This window comes from Aphelocoma coerulescens, chromosome 12 (genome assembly GCF_041296385.1).
Source record: "Aphelocoma coerulescens isolate FSJ_1873_10779 chromosome 12, UR_Acoe_1.0, whole genome shotgun sequence".
Lineage (NCBI taxonomy): Eukaryota > Metazoa > Chordata > Aves > Passeriformes > Corvidae > Aphelocoma > Aphelocoma coerulescens.
Genome location: NC_091026.1, coordinates 11,839,559 through 11,854,718, shown reverse-complemented (window position 1 = coordinate 11,854,718; position 15,160 = coordinate 11,839,559). Strand labels below are relative to the sequence as shown.

Sequence of the window (15,160 nt, the reverse complement as noted above, 5' to 3'; positions counted from 1 at the left end):
TTGCTAAGGGTTTTTTTTCAATAATGTAATGAATTTCCCATACAACCCACTGCGTAAACAGATCCTTTCCTTCCTGCCGTGAGGCGCTGTGCTCTGCTGCTTCTGCTGCTAGAATGCCTCCAACCTGCAGCCCAGCAGTCCCTAGGAGCAGGGGGGATCTTGGGGCACCATCTCTGCAGGTTCAGCCTCAGCTGACGCCTCTGCAGCAGTGAAACCATGCAGGGGAATCAGAGGGATGCGAGTTTGAGGTAGGAATGGACTACATGGCATCCTGGGATAGAGCCACAGAGATATGCCTGGAATCAGTGGGAAGATGCTCAGGTGTGTACAGATCTGGATCAGACAGCCCAGGTGACAAACCTTGTACCTGTGGAGTTAAAGGGTGAGGTTAGGAGAGCTCAGAGACAGAGGGTACGTCACTCATTGCTTCCTATTTTCCTCCAAAGCCAGGTGTCAGTCACTCTGTGGTCTATTGCTCCCTTGCCTGTCCTTGCTGTGCAGCATATGGATCTTTTCCCTGCCATTCCCTGCTCCTTGCTGCTGTAGCCAGGCCATGGGAGGTGATTGCTGCCATCAGGGTGGTGGCAAATATCACCCAGCTCCAGGCTGGCTGCAGAGACAGTTGAGAGATAGGTGCTGTGATTTGTGAGGCTGGGCAAGAGGCTTGAGAAAACAGAGAAAATTTTGTTATTATTAATTATAATAGCAACTTCAAAAAAGAATCAAAGAAACTCCTCTTCCCTCTTGTATTTCATTTTATCCCCAATCTTCTCACTCAAGTGAGCTTGGCAGAGGGGCCCCATCACTTTGAGGAGGGGATAAGCATTCACCTTGTGGGAACTGGAAAACAAAACATTTGGAAACTGTGGTGGAGGCGGGCGAGCAGAGCTCCAGTGGCTTTCCCTCCTTTTGAAAGGACCCTTTATCATCAGCAGCTGACTCCAGCAGCACCATGAGCTATAATAGGCAATTAGCTCCTAGAAGATTTGTGTGACACTGTGTTTTATAAGCAAACAGTCATGTGTGTTTAGTCATTAAATGGACCTGCTGTATCTGACATTCATGGAGACAATCTCTTCCCTCTCATCTCCCTGAGCACATGCTCAGCTCTCTTGCACTGCTATGGACCCACAGACATCCATACTTGTGCAAAATTGGTGGAAATGTATCAGCAGCAGCTTCCTTTGGTTCTGGCATGCAGTGGCAAGAGGTAAACTCTGGGCAATATTTGTTCTCAGAGAATCCAGACTCCATCTGGGGGTCAGAGAGGTGGGAATGGGAGATACCTGGTGTGGGGGTGTCCCCCCATAATCCTGAGGACTCTTGATGAGGTGAGGAGCTGGGTGGGCACTTGCACAGCACTCTGCCAAGGGCTTGCATCCAAGACTCCCTGGACTTGGAAAGTGTCAGGTTTAGTATTCATAGTTAATTTTAGATATACCTGCACATGCTGCTCTTCCACACATCCATTACACACTCAACAGAACCTGCTGGTTTTAATTTTTATTAGCACGAGTGCCTTGTTGAATCAAAATTAAGTGGGTATTTGGAAGCATAATGTGAAGCATTACATTTAATGGTCTGTGTTCCTGCCTGGAGAAAGGCTGTCACATGCATTTTCCCTGTTCCCAAGACTCTGCAGTCTTTAGCTACAGCTGAATTTTCCTGACTTCATTGGTACTTCCTGTTGTCTGGAAGCTGTAAAACTCCCAGCTGCAACCTTTCAGGTGTGTGTTGCATCTTTTCAGACATGTGGCCTTATTCTGGTATAAACCTGCCTGGCCTCGGGTTGTGGTACGTGGGGAGAGGGCAGGTTTGGGGTGCAGGTGGAGCTGTGCTGCTGGAGCTGCTCAGCCCAGCCCCGGAGAGCTCCTGCTCTTCTGCACTTCCCATCCAGCTGCCCTCCCTTGTTCAGAGGGGAGCAGCTCTCTGCCTAGGGCAATGCAAAACTGACTTTTCCCTCAGTCCTAGGCATGAGTCTGCCACAAGCCAGTCCCTCTGGCGTTTGTGATGGTTGGGAGAGCTTGGACTCTCACCAAATTGCAAGTGCTGTTTTAACCAGTGTTCCCGTTTCCCATCCTGTGGCTCCTTGTGGCTGGCACCTTGTTCCTGGTTAATCTTTTGATTGGCATGGTTTTGGATTTTAAAAAAGCCCAAGGGAAAATTAACCTACAGAACTACAGGGCTTGAATTCTGCACAGAGCAGGATTTCCATGTGAAAATCCCAAGGTGGTCTCTACTTACAGGTACTCACAAGAAGTGTTTTTTGACTCTTTCAGAGGGTCACAGAGCAGAACTTGCAGCAATTTGTTCTGAATTTCACCAGGAGTTTCCATGTCTTTTGTGAATTCTTGTGCTGGCTGAAGTTGAGACTGGGTTCTCCACCTGCTTCACATCAGCTGTGTCATGTAAAACACAGCAGTTTGCATGAAGGCAGCCATGGAAAACAGCTGGAATACATTAATAACTCTGCTGGAGTGGGGTCTCATCCACCTTTTACACTAAACAGATACTTGCTTTCATCCCAGTGGTGCTCTGCTGATCTTTGACATCTGCCTGTTTGGAGGATGGGATGTTGGCAGAGCTTGAAGCTAAGTCAAGGCTTGATGGGAAGCAAGAAGTGGGCAAACACAGGAGCTGAGCTTGTTGGAAGCAAGATTTAATGGGCAACTCAGACAAATTTTTAACAGCTAGTTTGATGAGGGCAGGCTGCACCAGTTCCAACATCAAATAACTTGGAGCTTTGAAACTTTCATATTTCATCTTGTTGTCCTGCTAAATCTGATAGTCCCTGACTCTTTGATTTCTCTCCTTCTCACTCCTTCCTTTCATTTTAAGTGAGGCTCTTGCTTAAACTTTCTTTCGTCTTTTAACTATAAGCTTATTCCATCTCTCACACAGCGCCCGTGAATCCTCCTGACACAGTCTAGGATAGAAGCAGCATGTACATGGGCCATTGCATAATAGATGGTTTGTGTGACAGAGTCTAAAATCTACATATGTTTAGATCAGTCATGAAGTGGGAACATCTGTATGTATTCATAATGTTTTTTACCACATGAATGAATAATCCAACTCCCACGATTTGGTATTTACTTTTTTTGAAACATTGCTACTTAGCTGAACACTGTGAGGGAGAATCACATTTATGGGAATTAAGTCTTAGTAGGGTTTAGCGGAGCTTCGTGGATAAGCTGGAAACAAGTCTAAATGGGGTGCCAGAAATCGTTCTTTTAAAATAGTTAATGCTGTCTGGAACTTCTTCCTTATTTTTTGACTCCCACTGGTTTTGAAGCACTTTGCATCAAAATGCAGTGCAAATCTGGGATAAAGCACCTGATTTGCCACCTACTGCATTGAATGTCTTCCCCTATGATGTCACCTTCCTGCAGTACCAGCTGTCTTTGCAGTGCTAAAAGAGGTTCCCAAACGGTGGAGGCTGCACTGTGAGCTGGGAGCTCCCGCTGGGGGATCACCCCATTGCTAGCAAACCTGGCTATGAGATGCCTTGGTGCACTGACCCATGGGATGATGCAAAAAGCTGTTGGAGATAGGTTTCACCTAAATCTATTTGCTTGCTTCACACCTCGATCCCTGGCTTATGCTTTCATTAAATGTTACTGTACTGAAGTGAATCTCTTTTGTTGCCTGATTTGCCTGTTTTATTTCTTTTGCTGTTTTTGTTTTCCTGCGGTTTGCATGGATTTTCTTATTGCTGTGGGCACTGAGATGGATGCATACCACACACGGACCTGTATCAATCTCAGCCACCTCTTGAACTAGCACAGTAAATCTCCTTGATTTGATCCTTCATTTAATTTTCTGTGCCCTTCCCCTGAGTCAGAGCAGGCTTGTAACTGGGAGCAGAGAGAGGGTGCTAACCTGGACATGTGGCTGGGTGACCTTCCTTGAAAAAGCCCTGCTGGGCTCCCCTTGCCCACCCCTTGATATATCTTGCTGGGACAAGCGTTGCTTATGTCAGACTGATGAGAACAGCAGGGAAGCAGGATGTGATTTGCTGTAAGAAGGGGCTTTTCCCAACTCATCTAAGGAGTTATGTTTTCTAAAAGGTTTCCTTAAGCTTGGTTTACCTCTCTTCAGTTTCTCTCCACATGGACTGCTGTAAGTTTACAGGTGCTAAAATTTTGCATGTGCTCTTTGGGGCACATAATTTACTTTTGTAACAAGGACTCTCTTTAAAGTATTATAGAAATAAAACAAAAAAAGGCATTACAACTACAGTTAAGTCCCTCTGCGTAAAGTATTACCGGGCTGAATGTTGGCACTATGTCTTTTTGCCACCTCATCTTCCCTGTCTGTTGAATCCAATGGTTTTTCCTTCCTTTGTCTACTGCCTGTCACAAGAGATTTGGTCTTGACAATTTACCTGCTAAACTGGGAAAAGTTGTCTGTAACAAAGCCCAGAATTAAAAACTGTTGTCTCAAGCCTCTAATTTACAAACTCAAAGATATCCAGTGATAGTTTTCATTACTCCTGCTTTTATTTCAGAACTCATGCTCTATCCTTTTCTTCCTATCCAGGTATATATTGGGAAGTGGGTATTCCAGTTTTCCTCTGTTTGAAATTAAACATCTTTTCACCAGAAAAAGGTAGCTCAGGGAACCCTGTCAGTGATTGCTTTTTGTCTTTGCTGCAGTAATATTGATGTATCCTTCTGCTTCCTTTGAGGTGGGATCTCAACATCTGAGCTGGTCAAAACTGCCGAAAAGATTTATTATGGACAAAAATTACCCTTTCACTGAACTGTGATATTTCTTTTCAGCCAATTTAATCCCAAATGGTGCCTTCACCTGTTTTGTTTCAGTTTTTTTTAAGACTGGATTGTGAATGAGCCATTCAAAATCTAGTCTCACTCCCTGCATAGTACAGGTCAAAGAGCTTCCTTCCTGTGAACCATCCTCTGAATTGCCTAAGGGGTGCCAAATGCTTTTGAGAAAGATGTCCATCCATCATGACAAGACATTCTGTAACACAATATCCAGGCGGTTAATTCTTTGCATGCACTGGAAAGAGAGGACATGCACATGTTTCAACACCTGGGATGCATCTATAGCTTTTCTTCTCAAATTCTGGCTCTCTACCTCTGCCTAGAAGAGTTCTGTGCTCTCCTGCCAGGCTCACTCACCAGACCAGATTGCCTTCTCCCTTCTCTTCAGTACAGCACTACCTTGTACTTCTTAAACTCCTTTGCTCCCTGGAAAGTTAACAGCCTCTTGATTTAGCAGTTCTTTTGTAAGATCTTGGAGGATGAAAGACAACAGGTACCGTTTTTAAAGGAATCATAATAGGGATCAAAAGAGAGTTTGTAAAAAGCAGAATAGGTGCAAGAATTTACTATCACTATCACTGCAGCAAATTGGTCTCCATTTCAAAAGATGGAAGTCCTGATTTCTGCCTGTTCTGTCACCCCCAAGCTGTTGATTCATGCTTCATGTTCCCACCCAGGCTGTGCATGAGGGTGCCCAGTTCTTGGCACTGCCAATGGCTCTTGAGTCCTGTCTCCCCATCTCTTCCCTGGACCCCTGTGAGTCCAGCTCCAGCATTAGGTAAGACAGTAAAAACCGCAACAAAACACCAAGATGAAATACCTTGTAATATGAACATTGATAATGTTTTTGGCTTCAACTATTGATATAGTTAAAAAAAAAAAAAAAAAAAAAGCTTTTGCCTGCTAGGGTATAGCCTTTTGACAAGCTGCCTTAGTTGGAAGGCACCTTGGAGCCAAGCCCTGTGCAGTGAAAGCATTTATGATGGTTTTCATTAAAACCAAGCGTGTTTTCCTTTTTTGACTAACTCCAGGGTTTTTAAACAAGTAAGTAATAGTGGCCTCTAGGCTTAGGTGGCACTGGTGATTTGAGTGCTAAAATCTAATAAACTGACAGTACTTAATTTCATTTGATTGAAAACCCACAATAGAGCTATCTATTTTTATTTTATTTCAGTCCACATTCACTTAGCATGGCATTTGGTGCTTGAAAGTAGGTAAGTCCTCAGGGTTTGGATTCAGCAGGCTGCATTTTGTATCCACCTCCATATTCAAGAAAAAGTTTGGAAGCTTACATGGAGTTAATAGGGAGAATTGATTCCCATGCCAGCTAGGATTTACTGCTGCCTGCTGCTTAGATTTATAAATCCAGTTGTATCTAGAGAGACATTCTTCCTTGGGAATGATGTTAGACTTTATTGGTCATTTCTCACCATATTACAATTGCTAACTTGGATAACTTTCATGAGAGATCAGTCTGAAAATGTATCTTACTCCTCTTTAATTTTTACTTTTGAAAGGTAGTTTCTTCAGATAACACAAACAGTGTATCAGCAATATTTCATCTTTCCAGCTCAGTGTTGGACTCTCCCCAGTACACTCCAGGCTGCTTAATAAGAGAAATTGCCAGATTGACTGGAAAATGTAACTTCAATAACATCATTTCAGGCACTAGAACCATTGAGAAATAATAATCTCATTGAGCTGGTTTCTGCATTGTTCTTGTCTCTCATGCACCACATTGCTGTGAATGCTCTGTGTGAGTCTGTGTGCGCAAATGACCTGCAAGGGGCTGGGGCACTGCAGGGGTTCCTCTGCCACTGGGTCATTCATAAATATAAACTGATGAAGATGTCTGAAAATGCCTGGGAGGATGAGAAGGGTTGCACAAAGCGAAGTCTCTCTCCATTTCTCTCTTTCTATTTTTTAGCACTAAAAATTCAAACCTTCCTGGGGACTGCTTAAGAAAAGTGAACTGGAGAGGGCTCACTGAGTGAAGAGGGATCTTCTTGGTGTGGGTGTTTTTAGAGGATTGTTTGGAAGAGACAGATAAAAGTGAAGATTCTTGGGTTTTTTTTTTTTTGGGAAAAGCTGTTTGTGCTGAAGATCCAGCCTGTGAAAATCCCTCAAGCAGCTCTTAATAAGCCTAACTTAATGCACAAAAGCGTATCCTCACCAGAATCAGGAAAGAGTCATCCCTGATACTTTTAAATGAAAGAAATGAAATCACAGGCCTCTTCAGAAGAACAACATAAGCTCCTCTGTGAACAGAAGACCAAAGGAACACTTAATTTCCAACAGTTTTGCATCCACTATCCCTTGGTCTCTGCCCTACCATGCGGAGGAAAATGAGTGGTGAAGTTGATCTAGAGCTGGTTTGCACAACAGCTCTTTGCTTTTCTGAGAGCAATAACTTGAGTCTTTTCTACTCAAAACACATTTTTATTGAAAGTTACAAGATTATAAAACTCTTTCAGGCTGCACTTTCTCCCCTCCAGGCTGATGGTTATTGATGGATATTGGCCACTGGGTTCCAGAGGTGCAGAAGACAGTAGATGAACAGCATGGGAAGTTAATTTTCACACAAAACCAGGAGAGGAAAAAAAGGAGCTGCCTTTAATAAAAAAATTTCCATCACTTTTTCAAGTATTTTTTCTTCCATCTCTCAATACAGCTTGAGTGGAAATTAAGAACTGCTTCCAGGTCCTCTATCACAGAGTCCCTTGAATGTGCTGATTAGATAAAGTGACTCTGTGCTGGCTTCCAAAGCAATAATGGGAACAAACAATGCATTGTAGCAGTGGCTCTGGTATATAAAAGACATGACTGTAATGGCAGCTTGACTGTAGATTCTTAAATTGTGTTTTTTTTTCATTTCTTCCCTTCTGTATTTTTTTTCTGGAGTGTAATGTATTTAATGAAAACATGAGGAGTATTAGATGTGGGCACTGCAAGCTGAGTCCAGCATTCATTCTTATCAGATGGGACTTGGATCAGTCCTTAGAGGTGTTTAATATCCTGTGAAAGTTGATGTGAGTTAAACCATACCAAAGCCTGGCTTTTCTGCAGAGCCAACTTAAATGGGTTTTGTGCACATAAAACTTGTTTACTAAATGCAGAAACTTTTCCTATATCTTCATGAGAAGCAGGAATCTTCCATCAGTGTTATCTGCTACAGTCTTGCAGGGGGTGAGAAATACGCTCTGGTATCCCTTGGAAGCCAACCTGCTTGGTAACAGGAACATGTTCTCACTCATATCTTGGTCCCATAAAGGCCACTGCTATGCAAATAATTATCTACAGCATTTCGGTTGAAAATGATTGCTTGAAACAAATTGTTCCTTTAAAAGTAATTCTGGTTTCTTATTAAAAAGAAAAAAGCCAGAAGAACAAAGCACGGAGTTTCTGTTGAACAATAGGTTATTGTATCTTTCCTAGAACTGAATCCTGTGAATACAGCAGCTGGTGTTATGAAATTACACATGCCTGAGAAGGGTTGGTAGGTGAATGAATACAGAAGAAGGAGAGACGTGGAGGGTGTGGGGAGATCAATTTCATACTGTGTCTATTGAGGAGAAGAAACTAAGAAGTACAACTTCCTCTTGGAATAATCTCAAAGTTTGGACAAGTTCTTCCTGGCTCAGAAGCCAGGACCAACAACTACACAAGTGGTTGGAAGAGCTGCCACAACAGCCTCTGGTGGCACAAGAAGCTGCAGCTGATGGAACATGTTCTGTGGCCTGGGGAGTTGGGAGCACAGCATTGTTGCAGTAGGGCTGGCACAGGGACTGGCAGCAGGTTGATAATTTTTTCCCCAGAATTATCTGGGAAAATGGGATAAAGCTCAGTTGTTGTTTTTGGGACAAGAGTTTGTTTCCAGCAAGGGTGGTTTGTGTACAGCATGACTGTTTTCCTGGGCTGTTCACTCAGAAATTTGTGATGAGACAAGTTAAGAGGAAACTTCCCCAAGTTCTCATTCGTCTCAGGGTATCTCCTGAGTATAAGCTGGCAGAGGATTTGCTGCCAGTAAAGGGATAAATAAGAGACTCTTCTTCACAGTAGGCAACCTCTGCCATTTTTACCAGGTTTGTTGATACATGTATTTATGAAATTAGGGAGGAGCTGCTCCCTAAATAACTCAGTTTGTTTCAGCCTGAGCTCACTGGTTAAGGGGATTTTTTTTTTTTTTTAATCTTCCTGGCACAGAGGAAGGGAAAAGCATTTAAAAGCGCTGCTTGAGTCTGGTTTAGTGCTGTGGGAGAGTCACATGGAAGGTGCCCTGGGCTGAGGGGAGGAGTAGAGCTGTGGTGGGCACTGGGTTTTTCACTGGCATTCTTCCAAAAGCCCCACCTCACCTCCTGGAGAATAGAAAGTGAGGAAACATTGGGCCCTTTCCAGGTTGGGTTGTGTATTTTTGTTTGTGTTTGGTTTTTTGGTTTTTTTTTTTTTGATGCAGCAAGCCAAAATCAGTGTGATGACAATGAAATTGTGGCACAGAATTGTAAAGCAAAAGTGACTTTCTCTTTTCTTGTTTTAAGCACTTCACAGGAGCATGGACTATCTTGTCTAAGGATTTAGTGTATTTGTTGCTATATGCTTGGACGAGTTTTATGTAGGGCAGGATTATGCTTTAGCTCAACTTTTGCAGTGTTCCAGGGAAAGCAGTCTAGAGATCACTGACAGAGGTGTTTTATCTGTTTCTTTGGGTTCTATTTATTTATTTTCTTTAACTTTAATGATACAAAGCCAAAGGAGTGTATTTCTAGAGATGGGAAAAGAACTGAGCAGCTGTACTGGTTATAGTGAACTCATGTACAAATTTTCCAAGGGCCTGAGGAGCTGTGGATTTAGATGAGCTTAAGAAAATTCAAGCCACCTGCTGTGGAAGGCTTGGGGAAGGTAGGATCCTTCATGCTAACAGCCCCTTGTCTGAAGCTGACACGTGGGAGGAGCTCTTGCTCTGCAGTGGAATTCGTAATTAAGCAGTTTCAGGAAATCATGCAGTCTATTTGTAACAGTTTTCAATGGGCTTTTTGTTTCCCTGTCCTGGGCTCTCTGGATCTACTTGTCTTCCATGTTAAGGGCTAAGTGCTTTGAAGAGGGGAGGCCACTGCTGTGCTGCTCTTGTGCAGAGCTGACACTGCTGTCCCCGACCTGCTGCAGTGGTGCTGAAATAACCCAAACTGCCCTGGGGGAGATGTGCTGGAGGGGCAGTTGGGTACAGCCTTGCAATCAAGCCCACATCCATCACTGGTGCATGAGATGCCTTTGGGTGTGCTGCCATGTGGAGTGCCAGCCTGGGGAGAGTGGGAAGGACTGTGTTACTGTCCTCTGATGATGATGGTTCAGCCCCTGCTCAGGCTGTAGTGGGGGTTGTGTCATGTGGGAGCTAAATACCAGTTTGAGATTCAGAATGGGTGTGCGTGGATATATCACTTTTCCCCTCCCCTCCTTCTGGTAACATATCAACTTTATAAAGGTGATGAGATGCCTAAAGATGCAGCTGGGTGATTATAGTCTGTTTTTGAAGTACATGTCTGCATCTTCAGGCACTCGGAGATCTTTAAAATCCCAGGCCTTGGAGGTTTGCTCCCAGGGCTGCAGTTTGAATCATCCCTAGGTGCCTGACCCACGCTCGTATACCCCTGGCTGCTCTTTGCCTGACTACAGATAAATGCCTCCCTTGACTTACAGAAATAACTCTCCCCAAAATGGATCAAATTGCACTTAGTTTTAGTCATTCGGATTTCTGCTTCCAGTCTCATACTTTTATTCTAGCAAAAAATACCGGCTTGCCTTAGCATGAACAGCTTTTGGTTCTTAATGCTGGTTTGGTATTCATTTCTCTAAACAAGGAATGCAATTACCCTGTAGCAAAATAACTGTCTCCAACCGTCTTTTTTCCATTAAACAAATGGGAGGTTTTACCTCTTGGTCTTCCCATAAGATTAATGCACTGTCTCTGCAGGAACTGTCTTAAAGCGATCCAGGAATCTGAACAACTTGCAGACAGCAGCCTAATTGTCACAGAATCTGATTTAGCCAATGCTCATTTTCATTAAGAGGTGATCTCTGCTAATAACATAGACTAATAGCTCTTCTAAACCCCAAACCTTCCTTTTCCCTTCCCCTCAGGCAGGGATAATGAACTCCTAAATCAGTGCTCTTTCCAAGGAAGCCTTTTTTCCCCATTTTAATAGAGTTGGGCTTGGCACCTAACTGATGTCAGGACATCCTGGTGCCTCTGCTTGCAGGGGTAGTGGACCTTCCTTTCTTCCTGCCCCCCAGCTAAAGCATGGAGATTTTTCGTGCTTTTTCATCTGTCCAGTTTGTTTTTGAAGGAATGAGATGGGGATTATCTCTTCTTTATTTTCACTGTACAAGATGTGTATCACTGTTCTGCACTGTTTCTACAGGGGAGGAGTTCAGAGCTCTGTGTGAAGGTGTAGGGACTTAGAAGTCCTCTCTCTGGTGTTAGTAAGGAATGTAAATAGTAAAAACTATTGTTAAAGAGTTACAGGAACTCTAATGTTGTCACAGATTCCCATGGGATCAATATATAGAAAGTGTTGCAGTCTCAGTTTTATTGAGGGTCATATGTACTTGGTGAGCTTTTCTGAAAGCTCTAGAGTCAGCATTACCATCACTGCTTGAAAACCCTCAATTTCTGGCCCTCTTGGTGTGAGAAAAAAAGCTTGAAGAATACAGCTCTAATAGCTCCAGCACGAATTCTTTGCAAAAAGAACCTGCACAGGATTAAAAATGGAGAGTTATTTTCCCAATTTTAAGGAGAAGAGAGGTTCATGGCTTTTCACTGCTTGGGTTGGCGCTGTGATTTGGGCTGACTGAGCAGTCAGGCTGGTTACCAGCCTCACCGCCAAACTGTTGCTGTGCTAGGCAGAAGAAATAACTGAGAGCACAAAGAGAAGGAGTTCCTTTTTTTAAAAACCAATGTAACCCCTTGCACAAACAAACAAACAAAATATTAATAAAAAAGTGACTCCATTATTATCAGTTTGAGTGGCAGAGCAGGAAATCGGCTGCAAATGAACAAAGAGCCGCGTGTGGCGGGGATGCTCCTGTGAGCAAATGCCAGTTCCCATTTCGGCAGGCGGCGTGTGGCAGCCTCCTTTCCTGTTCAAACACTTTTACCAGATAATGAGGGGAAAAAACCAAACATTTTTCACATAGTCAACTGGGTTTGGAATGGAGGAGCAATAGGACAAGGGGAGCTGTGGTGCTGATTATCTGCAGGCTGACACAGCTGTCAGGAGCAGTGGGATGGGGCAGGGGGGGTGTTGCTAATTGCTGGCAGGGCCTGTAGCTCAGGTCACTGCTCTTGGCCACTTGGCTGCTGCTGGAAGCTGTTGTTAATGCACAGGCAACCTGGTTTCTTGCTCAAAGGGAAGCCAAGGCATGCTTACCAACAGCTGTTGGGGTAGGGAGGGTAACCAGTAGAGAACTGGGGTTTCCTATCAGCATTGATTGGGGCTGTGATGGGAAAATGAAGCACAGAAGGGTGCTGGTGACTGTCTGGTCTGGGGCGGTGTGTTTATGTGAAACAGATGGTTCAGTGCTTTAGTTTGCCAGCACATTATGGAGTTGGCTTTGAACCATCTTGTGTGGTTTCCCAGGAACGCAGGGATCCCATCCGCAGCAGAACGTCGCTGCCTTGAGCACGGTACCTGGAGCAGAGCTGGCAGCAGTGCTCTCATGGGGAAGGCATCTGCACACTGGGGTGGTCCTCACCCTCCGCAGTGTCTTGTGGGACCAAAGGCACGCTGATGCTCCAGTGCCAGGGAGAAGCTCCAGCCCTGGATGGTCCAGGGTATGTTGCCGGTGTCTTTTGCACAATTACCTTCAGTGTTGAAAAATGAACCTCGTGCTGCATATCCTGAGCTTTAGGGTTCCCCTTCCAATGTGCTGCTGCATTTGGGAAAGGAATAAAGGGTGGCTGTAGATGTTGGGAATGTGGGCAGGGAGCAGTTGGATTGGCATTGTCCTGCTGCTCCCCTGGGAATTGCCATCTTGCTGTATACTCCCAAACAATCCCTGTTACCTGACTCTGCAGTTCTGCCAGGGATGGGGTGACAGAGAGAGGGTAAAACAGGATGTTAGGAAAAACCTCCAGGTGAGAGAGGCTAAGATTTACACCATCATTTTTCTGTTTAGGGGGAAAGTGGACTGCCAGCAAACTGAACATTGGGATTGAGTCCTCTCTCTACAAACCCTTGTCTTGAATGGGGCTCAACTAAAATTTTTGTTCACTTTGTATGGAGCGAGACAAAAACTTCTTTGTAACTTAAATGTAATTTACTTAAAGGCTGTGGACAGGAATAAATGGATAAAGTTTTCAGTAACCTATATTTATACTACTGTGTACAACTTCTTCACAGCTACTGAAAAAACCAAGAATGTGGTCACTGAGAATGGGAATTATTTGGTACTACATGGTTATGGGAAATTATTGATTGGAAAAGTACCAGCTTTTTAGGAAATGCCATAAATAGACATTTTAGATGGATGGAAATGAGATCTGTAGAAGCATGCTACCTTCTCTGCAGATAAACTCTGTGATAACTCTGTAGCGTCTTCCAATGGGAGAATACAAAGATATTTAGGTGCTTTAAATTTCAGCTCATGCTGGACAGTGTATTTACAGTGTATAATGACATTCTCTCTTCACGCTGACTTTTTTTTTCTTTTAATCACTTAAAAGAAGGTGCTCTCTGTATTGCACAGAGGCTGGAACAGCAGCAGGAAAATGTGACTTTGAAATAATGGGATCTATAAGAATAGGCAATTTCACTCAAGTATAGTGATTTAGTGCCTTGTTAGTGTCCTGATGTATATAACTCCATTTCCAAAGACCATAAGTTTCTTCACAAGCATAATGACAGGCTTGAAACTTGTGAGACTAATGCCCCAGCTTTCTCTATTCTCAGCTGTTCCACATAATTACAGGAGTAAGGGAATTTTGTTCTCTCCTAGCAGATTAGCTCCAAGAAGAATAAATCAGATAACGTTACTGCGTTCTTGTTTCCGTCTCTACAAGGTGAGAGCCCACATGGCGCAGTGCAAAGCCAGGGCTGGTAATGTTTTTTCTTGCCTGCAGTCTGTGATACAGATCTCATCCCAACTTTGGTGTCACCAGGACAACTTCTTGAAGTGCTCTGGTTTAGTTGCTTGTGGCTCTTGGTACTAACTTCAGCTTCTGTGTTTGCTCTGCTCGCAGACGATGGCCCTTACTCGAAGGGGAGCAAGGACTCTGCTGGGATGGACGCAGCCCTGGTCTCCAGGAGGCAGAGCATCCCAGGTAAAGGAGGGGATCAGTTCCTGCTCCAAAACATTGGGGCATCTATTACACTTTATCTGTATACCCCTAAAATGGATAAAAACTCTCAAAACACTAATTTTGGTGCATCTATCAGCAAGGCTTTTGCTGGAGGACAGAAATGGATGGTAGTAACTCATCTCAGTGATTGGTGTCTTGCCGGTACAATCCCTGTCTTGTGTGAGGCTGTTGATGGTAGTTACAGGGAGCTGGGAAAGGACTTATTCCTGCACTGGACTGACACTCACAAGAAGAAAACAGCAGCAAAGAAGAGAGGGAAGAAACGCTGCCATAGCTGAGCTCATCAGGCAGGGAGGGAGACTGGCAGTGCCTGGCAAGCTTCGTATTTCCCACATCTGAGTTTGTTTTGATATTTAGTCAGTCACAGCAAATTTTTGTGTGAGGTAAACCTTCCCATGCAGAAACACCCCGGGGGCTGAAGAGGAAGTGGAGAAGTGGTAGTTCATTTGCCTTTGTTGGTGCTGGGCTTCTTGTGCCAGCAGCACTCCAGCAGGTCTGGATGGGCTGCCTTGGACAACTTATCTCCTTCCTAGGAAAGCCAGGGGCTTGATTTTGACTTCTGGCTGCTAATGACCCGGTCACAGGGTTAGTTTAGTGTGTTCTAGGTAATGGGGAGGAAGTGGGGCCCTTTTGCCATTGCTTCATCATTCAGTAGTTGTTCCAGGGGATATTCCGTGTGACATTACCACTGTAGTGCAGCCCTGATGGGGAGAGGCTCTCAAGAGCCAGTGTGTCCAACAACCTCAGTGCAAGGCATCTCAGTGGGGAGGGAAAAAATCAGGTGTGCTCTTCCTGCCCTGGGATGCAAAATCCAATCATATATGCCAGTAGAAGAAATCCAAGACTGCTCATATATGGTGCTTAAAGACTATGTCTTGAAGGACCAGATCCTCCTTAACCAGCTCACATTTTTATTGTGTGGGTCTGTGACAGTGGCAGTAGATTTAGAGAAACATGGGTCAAAATCCCTTATCACTGACCTTGATTGATTGATCTCAGGGACTTGCCTTCTTGGAGC

The 15,160-nt window shown here is 44.1% G+C and overlaps 1 protein-coding gene across 3 annotated transcripts in view; it reads left to right on the top strand.

Annotated features, from left to right (window-relative positions):
• GRIP2 (glutamate receptor interacting protein 2) overlaps nt 1–15,160 on the top strand; it is a 272,319-nt gene that overhangs the window by 197,591 nt on the left and 59,568 nt on the right. For all 3 annotated transcript variants that reach the window (XM_069027506.1, XM_069027507.1, XM_069027508.1), the window contains exon 2: nt 14,023–14,103. In XM_069027506.1, the coding sequence (XP_068883607.1) occupies nt 14,023–14,103 (81 nt within the window). The remainder of the gene's footprint in view (nt 1–14,022; nt 14,104–15,160) is intronic.